Source organism: Protomyctophum bolini (assembly GCF_963924005.1).
Source record: "Protomyctophum bolini genome assembly, chromosome: 15".
NCBI lineage: Eukaryota > Metazoa > Chordata > Actinopteri > Myctophiformes > Myctophidae > Protomyctophum > Protomyctophum bolini.
In genome coordinates, this window is record NC_137876.1 from 34673827 (window position 1) to 34685891 (window position 12065).

At 38.7% G+C, this 12065-nt stretch overlaps 1 protein-coding gene across 4 annotated transcripts; it reads right to left on the bottom strand.

Annotated features, from left to right (window-relative positions):
• Window positions 1-2217: 2217 nt before the first annotated feature.
• On the bottom strand, window positions 2218-11954 carry elavl1a (ELAV like RNA binding protein 1a). Of its 4 annotated transcripts, none has more exons than XM_080784435.1 (7): window positions 11856-11954; window positions 10446-10505; window positions 8206-8386; window positions 7450-7553; window positions 6659-6812; window positions 6047-6272; window positions 2218-5772 (listed from the first exon to the last, which is right to left on the bottom strand). In XM_080784435.1, the coding sequence occupies exons 2-7, from the start codon at window positions 10479-10481 to the stop codon at window positions 5448-5450; spliced, it is 1026 nt and encodes a 341-aa protein (XP_080640561.1). In that variant the 5' UTR covers window positions 10482-10505; window positions 11856-11954; the 3' UTR covers window positions 2218-5447. The 4 variants fall into 4 exon arrangements, with proteins under 4 accessions (XP_080640561.1, XP_080640558.1, XP_080640560.1 ...); XM_080784432.1 differs by having other exon boundaries at window positions 6629-6812; XM_080784434.1 differs by lacking the exon at window positions 11856-11954 and adding an exon at window positions 11342-11414 and having other exon boundaries at window positions 6629-6812.
• Between the last annotated feature and the right edge of the window lie 111 nt (window positions 11955-12065).

Genomic DNA, 12065 nt, shown 5'->3' on the forward strand with positions numbered 1-12065 from the left:
TTACTGTACATCGTTTGTATGAAATAATCTGTGGACAATAATGGTGCACTGGTGATTGTTTGATATTTTTACAACATGTAGTACTGTCTGATATTATTAGACATTAATTAATTGTACTGTCTGATATTATTAGACATTAATTAATTGTTAACCAGTCACTGGTAACAAAGTAGACACTGAAGGTAGAGTTGCATACCATAATATGCAATTCTATATACATTTATATTTTTACCTTTGAATGAGGTTTTTGAGTTGCCTGAGGCTGTGGCACAGCACTGGACCGTAGCTACCTTAACATATTCCACTTGACACACTCAGAATCTTAGAATACATCTTTCTGTTGACAAAGAAAGAAAAGGATTTCTGTGATGTTTTTTTACATTATGTGAATGACTTTGATGTCAATGTCTTAGACATTATGACGTTTTTATAAAAAGGTTTTAATTGGTGTACAATGTTGCTCTTTTCTATTAAATGAATTCATTGTTTTAATTGTTTTGTGTGCGTTTTCAAACTAAAACATTTGCATACATACATTATATTATGTCAAAGCTCAGTGAAAATATATGGCTATGTCTCCCCCATCTGGCCGAGACAGTTACTGGAACCAGCCTACACATCCATAGTACCTAATTATACAGCTACATCTCAATGAATTTGAATATTTTGTAAAAGTTCATTTTCTTCTGTAATATAATTCAAAGGGTGAAACTTTCACATATTCTCAATTCATTGTGCATAAAGTGAAGTATTTAAAACCTTTTTGTTTTGTTTTATTCTTGATGATTATGGCGTACAGCTCATGCAAATAAAAAAAATCCTATCAATGAATTAGAATATTTTACGAGACCACAAAAGAAAAAGTTTTAAACGAGAAATGTTGACCATCTGAAAAGTATATGAATGTATGCAGTCAATACTTGGTCAGGGCTACTTTTCAAACTAATCATTTCATCAATGGGGCGTGGCATGGAGGTGATCAGCCTGTGTCACTGTTGAGGTGTTATGGAAGTCCAGCTTTGTTTGATAACAGCCGTAAATTAATTTGAATTGTTCAGTCTTATGTCTCAAACCTTCCTCTTGACAATACAACATAGATTCTCTGTGGGGTTCAGGTCAGGCCAGTTGGCTGGTCAGTTAAGCACAGTAATACCATGGTCAGTGCACCAATTACTAGTAGTTTTGGCTCTGTGGGCAGGTGCCAAATCGAGCTGAAGCACAATGTACTCTAAAAAGATGGCTGTGTTGAAACCATTGTTACGTTTTCACTGTCAGTGGACCAACACCATGCCGATAACATGGCCTAAATCATCACCGTGTAGTTTTGGCTCTGTGAGCAGGTGCCAAGTGCTGCTGGAAAAGGAAAATCAGCATCAACATAAAGCTTGTCAATGTACTTAGGCATACAGTGCTGTAAAATATCATAATAGACGGTTGTGTTGAGACTGGTGTTGATCCACTGACAGTGAAAACTTAATGGTTTGAACACAACCAACTTTTTAAAGTACATTGTGCTTCAGTATGTTGACGTGCTTCATGGAGATGCTAATTTTCAGCTCGATTTGGCACCTGTCCAGAGCCAAAACTACTAGTAACTGGTGTACTGACCATGGTATTACTGTGCTTAACTGACCATCCAACTGGCCTGACCTGAACCCCAGAGAATCTACATTGTATTGTCAAGAGGAAGGTGTGAGACATGAGACTGAACAATACAAATGAATTTACGGCTGTTATCAAAGCAAACCTGGGCTTCCATAACACTACAACAGTGCCACAGGCTGATCACCTCCATGCCACAACCCATTGATGAAATAATTTGTTCAAAAGTAGCCCAGACCAAGTATTAACTGCATACATTATTACTTTTCAGATGGTGGACATATCGTAAAATATTATAATTCATTGATAGGATTTTTTTATTTTCATGAGCTGTATGCCATAATCAAGAAAAACAAGGTTCTAAACACTATATTACGGAAGAAAATGAACTTTGACTAATATTCTAATTCATTGAGATGGAGCTGTATATGGAGACAGTACTGCTCAATATCACCATCAAGGGGAATTCTATACTGTACAGGAGAATGCATAAACCCAACAGGAAACAAGGCACATGGTATAAAATCCTATATAGCAGGTTCAAGGCAAGGCAGTTCCAAAACAATATCCTTCCATTTTCTCTTATTTAGAGAAGAGTACTACAATCCACTCCAATTATTGCTTCCAGTTTTTTATTGTTTGTTTGTTTGTTTGTCAGGTTACAGGGGACAATAATGTTTACCATTGTCATTAAAAAAATGTTTCTCTCCAGTCCACAATTTTGGAACTCATCAGCCGCCAGTAAACTGAAATGAACAGGTATTAATAAATACAAAATGAAATTAGTACATTTAAATGAGTATGAATTAAAGGATAGCACAATAACGGCACACATCAAATACAATTAGGTGACTAGTGAATAGTCACATGAACATATTTCGGTATATATATAATTAAATAGTCCCATTTTTGGCATGTAGAAAATTTGTAAGCATTATGAAAACCAATAAATAAACCCAGTTTAAATCTCAAAGACCTCATAGAATATAGAAGTGCTTGTGTGCACCTTTGGGCTGTCCATCTTGTTTTATAGTGATCCTTCAAAGTTCAAACAAAACTACACTGAATAAAACATTGTTTTTCTCAAATCAGAAACAATTTTAAACTCAATTTTTCAAATGTTAAAAACTGTTGCCTTGAGGTGTCAAAAGTTAAAATCAATAACCCATGTTGTAAAAACTTTCAGAGGAACAAACACTCAAATATAATGCGTACGTGTATATATAAGTATCACAGTAAAAATAAATTATGCTATGCTTGCTGCCGTCAAGTACTCAGAGCCTTTCCAACACTAAGGCAAAATAAAAAAAATAACTGAAATGTACCTTGGATACCAAGACCCCAACCGGCCTTAAAACAAATGTTGCCTTCTTTTATGATACTAATCTGAGAAAATTCTAACACGCCATATTAAGAACTGATCTCAGAATAACAAATAAAACAGGTAATGGCCAAGACAAATCGATTTGAACAGATCTTTACCTGCTCTGAGCAAGCTCACATAGTATTGCACAAAGATATGTGGTGTGAAAATGATCCATTATATTCATTTCAAACTAATAGTAATTTGAAATCCTCTGCTTTAAGGTTACCGGTACATTACATGAATACTAAACTTCAGGAGCTACAGAATGACCACAGCAGAGGGGTCAGAACATGAATTACTATAAGACAGATATTTAAATACCATTAATCTTAAATTGCTTAGGGTTGTCCATTAATGACCACATAGCTCCTCAGTATTTTACCGATAACATGCTTAAAACAAGGGCATACATAAAAGTGCCGATAGTATTCATAGAAATACTGTTGAACTGTGGGTCTAAAGGAAACAAGAGTGAAAATACCTTCAAGCATTTTAACACGGCGCTTCTGAGAAATAACATGAAAGAAACTACTACTACTGTGGCTTATATTTAGCATCGATCTGACCTTAGGCTTACCTCAACTCTCCAAAGCCGTTTCCTCCCCCTCTAGTTAAGTATTTCAACATACACTTTTATTCAGATGTCAGGACAGCTAAAAGTCACTTTGCAGGCTTGGCTGTTGGTTGGAATGGTTAACAGCAGCAACTATTATCCATACTGAAACATAAATTCTCCCGCCTGCTCATTTATGTACCAATTACTACTCACTGGCCTGACCACAAAGGGATGACACTCTCCCCATCTTAACTACAGGGGAGGACACCATCTTTCCCCCACTTACATCATAAAGTTCTCTAGCCATTCAGTGCCGACAGCATAAAGCCTTTCCTTGACTTAGGCTGGGTGTTTTGAAGAAAACAAAGGCGCAACCAATTAGGATACTGATCACCCACTGAATCCAAATCATTGACTCAGAGACCCACTTCGGCAACGACAGTATGATGGGTAGTGTCCATAAAAATGCATAGTGCATCAGTCACTACAGTTAAACAAAAATGCTAATGAACTCTATGTAAATTTTAAAAAAAACAAAAAAAACAAACCAAACAAAACTTTCAGCAAAACAAAATAAAATTTAATGGTTGTATTTTCAAAGTGAAACAATCAAAACAGAAGAAAATAAAGCAAACCTAAGAGAAAAAAAAATAATGTTAAAGGCCATTAATTCTCCTTGAACTTCAGATGAGCACTCACGTCTTAAATGATTAGATTCTACACCTGCAGAAAAAGGTTGAGAAAAAAAAAAGTTTCAAACTAAAATAAGTTTTCAAAAAGAAAGTAAGAAAAAGAGCCAGTCGTCATGTTCTTAGCGGTAAATTTTAGTAACTGTTAAAGGGGGGGGGGGGGAGAATCTCAAAAAGGGGTGAAAATTTAGCTTCTCAAAATGTTCACGGTCTGACACATCCAGGCAGAAAATATTTTTTCCCCATGTCTTTGGTCCATCTTCCGTAATATTTAACTTGGGGTATGCTTTGTCACAGGACTCATTTTTGAGATACGGTTCATTTATACTGTATTTAAAAAAAGACCCCTCCACATTGATTACGAAACAACAAAAACACATTTCCACTCATAAGCTGGCCATGTTTAAAATCCTGCGCCACCAGGCGAGGGAGGCAACAACATAAGATAACATTGAAAAAGACCGATATTCTTAATAGCCTAAAACAGATTGGTTAAAAGTGCTTTTGCTAGTTGGATTGACATGAGCCATTGTGAGCAGGGTGGTGGGTTTTTCTGATAAATTAAGGCATCTATTTCTACATAGGGTCCAGAGTCCAGGACACAGCACTGTAATCTCAAATTAAAAGAACAAAAGGAAATATTGACCAATGCCTCCAAGCAAAACACTCGTCTCTTGTGATATTTTTTTTCAGTAAACAGACACATCACAAAGAAACTATGAAATGTCTGGCAAATGGGAAGAGGTGTGCAACGCTTTCCCATCTAGTAACTTATTGTCCACTTCCAGCACACTGGCGAAAGCCTATCTCAGGGCACGTACAGGCCTTCATCCCACATCTGGTCCCTATAATGACTATTTCAAATGCAGCACATAAGGACAATATTCTACAGCTTTACAGGAAAATTCGTTCTTAAAGTATGAAATTGGTCACCCCGCCCCATAATTACAACTATATTCAGAGCATTCCCAAGTATGAGTAGTAAGAAAAAGAAAAGACAAGAAAATAAATGAAAATGAGAAGGAAAAAAAAACTGCACCTACAAACGCACTTTTTAGACAAGTACAAAGATGCAAAGAGTTAATTCCACTTTGAGTGAGAATACACTAAAAACCAATTTGCTATGCCAAACTTTGCCAACTTATACCTCTATTGTCTGCAATGAAAGTCGGCGCATGGTTGTCATTGTGTCCATCTCTCTCCTGCTCATCCAAAGTTGTCCAACTCTATCTCTCTATTTGTGACCCTTGGTGGTCTTGAAGGACACTTGCAGGATCTTGTCTCCAAGTCGGTAGCCGTTGAGGCTGGCGATGGCCATGGCCGCCTCTTCGTAGTTCGTCATGGTAACGAAGCCAAAGCCCTTGCACTTGTTGGTGTTGAAGTCTCGGATCACCTTGACATTGGTGACTGCACCAAAGGGCCCAAACATCTGCCAGAGTATGCCCTCGTCAGCATCCTGGCCCAGGTTGTAGATGAAGATGCACCAGCCTGAGGTGGAGTTTCCTGGCACACTCACCCCACCCATGCCACCCATGTGATCAACACTCATGGGGGAAAATCTGGAAATAAGGAGACATGGGCAAGATTGCAGATATTATAGCATCTGAATATTACAAACTTAACTTAAACTTTGTCTATGTAAATCGGCTAGTTGAACAATTTTAAAATGTTTTTCAAAATGATAAATAAAAAAGGGGGCAAAGCAGTTTAGGGATAAGGCACTGACAAAAATAGGGCTCTTAGGCTCTAGTGCAGAAAGGCTGTCTGATCCAAGATGATGTCATCTTATAATGCTCTATGCAGTCTTTGAACACGTGTCGTAATTTTCCTTACCGGAACCTCTGTTGCTGGTGGTGCAAAGGTCCTCCAAAGCGGCGAGACTGGTTGTGGTACAGTTGGGAGATGATTTGAGTGCTCTTTGCCTGGTTTGGGTTAGCTGCAAATTTAACTGTGATAGGCTCAGAGGCTCCAGGAGGCTTCTGACCATTCAGGTCTTTGATGGCATCTTCTGCTTCAGCTCGCTTGTCGAAGCGGATAAATGCCACCCCACGGGACAGACCTGAGTGAGAGGAGGCAATATGTGATGGAAGGGATGTTGACTATTCAACTACAAGCTCTTTAATGTTTTATCCTTCAAAAGGTTTGGATATGCATAATGATGACAAAATAAATCTAGCGGTGCACAGTAACAGTAGCACACAAAGTTTGACTCAAAAATTGCACACGGGAAATATATTTTCTAAATCATGTGAAATCAAATATAAGTTCCTAAACATTCCACAAATAGTCAAACCAGGCAGGCAGACAAAAGTAAGACAGAAGAGACATTTCATAGACGAGCTGGTATCCTAGTGGAACCCTTGTTTCTACATTGAGAAATGATCTGACAGTACGGTGCATATAAGACAGCAATACCTTCTTCATTCTCCGGCCCTGCTGTCTTACCCGAAGCCTGGTCGACAAGCACGCGGGAGTTTATTATACGTCCGTAGCGGGCAAACATGTCTTCAACATCTTTCTGGGTCATGGATTTAGGCAGGCCACTGATATACAGGTTGGCGTCCTTTATTGTGTCCGAGCTGGGCCGTGCATAGGACACCTGGCAACAGGAAGCAACACAAGCCTCAGTACACCACTTAATTACACGCACAATAAGGAAAACAGCTTATTGTTATGACTTACATTTATCACAAGCCCCGAAATCACTTTATTATTATTTTATTTTTTAATAAAGGGGCAACTGGTCTAAGTTTGTTGTTGCTTTTAGCATTTATGTTACTATCATGTTACTATCATCCAGTGGATAGTTTTTGTTTACAGCAAGCATTTTTTTAAATACTTTTAAGCCTACATAAATGTGATGATAAAAAGGAGAAAACAACAAAAGGCAGATCCGTCTGTGAATCCCTGATCGAGCTGGTCTAGATGCCAGGGCATGGTCTGTGCAAAATGAGTATGCTCAAAAGTACATAGGAAAATCATAGCAAACAAATTCATAATGAATAAAATGAATTCTGAAAGAATGAAACAAAGAATCAAAACAAAATTGAAATAAAATGTTAAGTAAAATTCTGTAGACTTTGTTATTGTTAAATAAGGCAGTAGGCGAGCTATCAAAGCAGTACCATTTCCTTGGGTTGACATGTACTAGCTAGGTAGCGCACGGCACAGGAGCCACAGGAGTTACATGACATGACATCGTTGGGTTGACAATAGAACACCTTATTGCACGTTACCTTGATAGTTTTGGACTGTAGCCTTAGTCCATTCAGTGTATTGATAGCTCTGTCTGCATCACTAGGGTTAAGATAGTTAACAAATCCGTACCCTAAACTGTGGCCTAGAGAAAAAAAAGGAAAACAATAAAATAACAAAAAAAAGTTGTATAGTTAAAACAAAAAACAAAATAAAAACAAAAAACTGCATACTGAATAAATAAATAATTCAAACAAAGCAAATCTACACATTTCATGCTAGTCGGTACAAACAAAACAAAGGAGGACTTCAATTAAAGAAGATCGTATTTGTTGGAATAAATACAACAGCAGCCTGTGGGGGTGGTGAATGCAATAAGAGTTTTGACAAAACAAATAACCCAAAAATGAAAATAAATGTGGCATTTCCAATGAAGACACTATGGCTGCAGGAGCCAGAAAGAGAGCTGGCCTGTATATATCATGACAATTTAAGCCAACATTGAACATGTGTAGCCAAAACAATTAAGAAAATTACAACTGATGATGCCAAACGCAACGTGTCAATATTATTAGGTAACAGTGGACCAGATACAAAGTCCACAAGTAACCGAACGAAGGTTTTCAGAGGTTGGGCACAGTGTTGGACCCCCAACTGTGTTGTAGCCATGGTGTCTGATCTTAAGTCCCCTGACATTCAAAACCTACTGTGATAATGAACACCTGTCTGAGTATGTCTGAGTTCTAAGCTTTGAACTGTGCAGCAAAGCATACCATGGGATGTTGAGTAAGCAATACCTGCGACTTTGTCCCGAATGAGCTTGGCCGATTCCACCTCACCAATGCTACTGAAGAGACTCCGCAGCTCATCCTGTGTCATGCTCTGAGGCAAGTAGTTCACTATCAAGTTGGTCTTGGCATCTTTCCCCTCGTCCCCTCCCATGTGGTCTTCGTAACCGTTAGACATGTCATACACCTCCTGCACATGGACGAGTGGGAGCACAGTTAGTGGTAGTCATAGCAACTGTTCACTAGTTGGGTGCAGAATTTGCTCAGTGTTCATGAGAACATTAGAATAATCATAAATGATTATAAGAACATTAGAATAATCAAATTATTATAATCATCCCAGAAAGTGGCCTCCTAGATTACACACATTTACTACTAGCACCAATGATACAAAAACACTGCAAACTTAACTCAGTCGAAAGGTGGCTGGACTCAAAATCCACTCAGTTTAATACATTACTTGCCAACACTCAACTCAGCCAAATTCGAATTGCAGCTGTCTACAGTACACTATGATCAACTTGACCAAGTCAAGAAGAACACATTGCTGCACTTCATAGCCCGTCTGTCAATTACACACGTTGCTGACCTCGTTGTCCCAGTCAGTCACCTCAGCTAACCCTTTAACACTACTTTAAAGGACAGCGCTGAATATGGAAACCAAAGCATAAGTGCATTAACATAGCAGGCATGTCCCTATGGGCAAACATGAACTACATTCAAAATGTTTTCTTCATTCCACCAATAGTACAAAGTAACATACTTTGCTATTCTCAGAGCAGTGAGAAAGCACATCAGTACAAAAACGACAATCCCCAAGTTATACTATGCATACCATGGGAGTACAAGTGAGAACCTAATTTGCAGATTGGAACATACAGTAGTTGACTATTTTAGGCTGGATTTCTTTTAGTGATTTGCATAAAGCCAATCTGATACTCAAAGATATTTGTCATTAGTGTAACACTAACAGTGATGACAAACAATTATGTCCCATAAATGTCAATAGAGCACAGCCGTTTTAGTCTTAATAAAAACACTGAAATAAATATAATCTAGGTCATATTTCAATGTGCTTATGTACACTATCTGAAAGGGCCTCGGATGTATCACTCAGTCTTATGATAGCTTTTTCTTGATTGTTTCCTCTGTTTGTGTGTTCTAGTGGACATAGTTGCCAGTGGCTGAAATGGGATCAGGACTGAATGGGGAACTAGTCGTGTGGTGAACCTGACAGAACTCCATTCATGCAATGGAATGGCTGTGATTGGGTATTCCGGTGGGGTAAGACAGATGGGCCTAAGAGGATGAATGAGTCCTGTATTAAAAACAAGTAAACATGGGCCATGTTGGTGGGAAAAAAGTCTGTGGGAGGGGATCTCTGATCACCCTCGATGCCTTCCTTTGAAGAAAATGTATATGAAATCAATTCAAAAAATTCATTACAGAGAATCAGTCTGTACCCTGAAAAGCTATGATCTGAATAGTCAGTCGATGGAGATTGTTTTATCCGTTGTTCGGTACTCCATGTGAGAACTGAAGTGGGTCAACATTAAAATACCAAGTGATACACTGCTGACTGACATGTGCAACATGTCTTGAAAACATAAAAAGGTATTGCATTGTGGATCTGAGCTGACAGGCCCAGGCTGAAAAAAAATTATTATACTTTTTTACGGGCATGTCATGTCGTCTACCTTTTGGGCACCCTTGCTCTACCCACTTAGTTATGGTCACCCTCTTCCTGGAAATAAAAACACCTGAGGCTTTCCGAGGCAATGGTCACCCTGCCTTGATAAACAAGAATTAAATATTTAGATCTTGTATATTAAAGCTTCCTGTAGGTAGTCAAGTAATTCTGTCTCGTCTCTACTCACAACTGCAATTCCTGATTTGCTTTATATATATATATATATATATATATATATATATATATATATATATATATATATATATATAGCTTTTTTTAAATAATAAAAATAATAGTTCTGTCCTTATTGCTGACTGGAGTTTCACTTTTACTCTGTGTAGAGTTTTCAAATTCTGCCCAAACCAGAACCAAAGCTTTAGGGCCGGGCCGAGCCTAAAATCTATGCTAATTAGTAGGGCCGGCCGGGCCTGATCAGTTAGGGCCCAGTTAGTGCCGGGTGTTAATTTTCAGGCCCGTTGAGAACTCAAATACAAGACACCATATCTTAAAAATAATATGTAACGTTGTTTATTGTAAGTAACAGGGATCTGATACTCACTTTCAAGTACCTAATGTGTCCTCTCCGAACTGCCATGAAGACACTTCACTGCTCCTGAGGCTGAAGGGCGATAAGCATAATTAAATAAATAAAAATGTAGGGCACTTGTGAACAAATGAGCAAGGTTGCTTCTTCAAGGATTAATAACAATGGACCATTTCACAAGCATTTGACAGAACACTCATGCCATGAACTTTGATTCATAATGTAATGTGAAAAATAAAAACAGCAATCAAAATGGGGCCATTCAATCTAATGGGTTGAAAAAGAGACTCAAGATGATTGTTCTTCCGAGTGTAACAGGAGAAATATCCAATTCATGTACAGAAATGTAATAGAAAATGATAAGGACCTATATTCAGTGTTCAGACTTTTTCACTTTTTGGACATGTTTTTTGTCCTGCTGCAGCTACCCAACATCTATTGATTGCAATGTTCCATTCACGTTCTCTATAGGCGTGAAGCAAATGTCTCCTGGGGGCGTTGACTTCCCTAGACTGTGGTAATTGTATCATTTGTAATTCAGTATGTACATAATAGAATGTAACCAAATGGACGCTTATTTGGTTGCATAAACCAATTAACCCAATCAATGAACACTGTAATGTACACTGCAGTGTGATAGCTGGTCAGACATCACTAACTTGTAGAGATCTGGGGCCTGCACAACGAGCATTGGCCTATATTACCTGGCAAGTCAATTGCACGATTATTCAACATTCCAACTGCAAACGTCATACACACACAACGACGTAGAACAACAAACTTACGGTAAACAATAATTCCCGAAATCTCTCAATCTTAAGTTTAAACAGACTGTCTCTGCGGTGTCTAGTGTCCCAGTCATTCACTGAACGCAAGTAATGCTTCTTTTCGTCATTTGAAAGTGAACGCACCCCATTTTAGAGAACGGCGCTCTCCGTGCAGTTCCTCCCACGCACGCACCACCGTCCACCTACGTTACATTCAAACTGGTGACCTTATCAACTCAAGACAAGAATGCTCCTCTGAACCACTATCGAAATGTCCAAATCGCCGAGAGCGTGACAGTAATTTTCATAACTTTCAATAACCATTAACCACCAGGAGGAAAAAAAACCAATTGCATTTGTTTGATCTGTCGTCTTTTTAAATCTACAAGGCGCCAAAGCGGCATACACCCGTGGAACGAACAGCTGTCCGTTTTGGTAGTCACAGGATTCGACGTGCCACACATTACTTTGTAACGCGACGACGGTAATGGCTGTGCTGTTAAGGCCTTATCGGCTAACATTAGCCAGTTAGCCTGCCTATCCTACCAAGGCCTCAAAAAACAGCATGGCATGAATGTGGCTCATTCGAACGCAGGTGATAAAAAAACGACTCATGATGACGCTAATATATGACGTTTGTTTACGTTCCAATGCTTACCAGCTTTAAATGTTGGCGTTTCTTCTCGTCTTGTATTTTCTTCTTCTTGGCGGCGGCTACGACATTCACTACTCTCGTGATAAAAAAAAAAAAAAAAAAACGTAGGGCTGATGAAAGACGCCACGCCTACTTCTATTCTGCACTGCAGCGCCTCTGCAGGGTTCATAATACACGCACGCGCGCGCACACACACACACACACACACAGACA

What these genes read in the sequence shown, in the direction of transcription:
- elavl1a (XM_080784432.1), bottom strand. Translation starts at nt 10,481, where the DNA reads ATGGCAGTTCGGAGAGGACACATTAGGTACTTGAAA. An exon ending in GACACATTAGGTACTTGAAA is followed by an intron (nt 8,387 to 10,445) that starts GTGAGTATCAGA and finishes GTCCATGTGCAG; the next exon opens with GAGGTGTATGACATGTCTAA. An exon ending in AGGGCCGGAGAATGAAGAAG is followed by an intron (nt 6,273 to 6,628) that starts GTATTGCTGTCT and finishes CCTCTCACTCAG; the next exon opens with GTCTGTCCCGTGGGGTGGCA.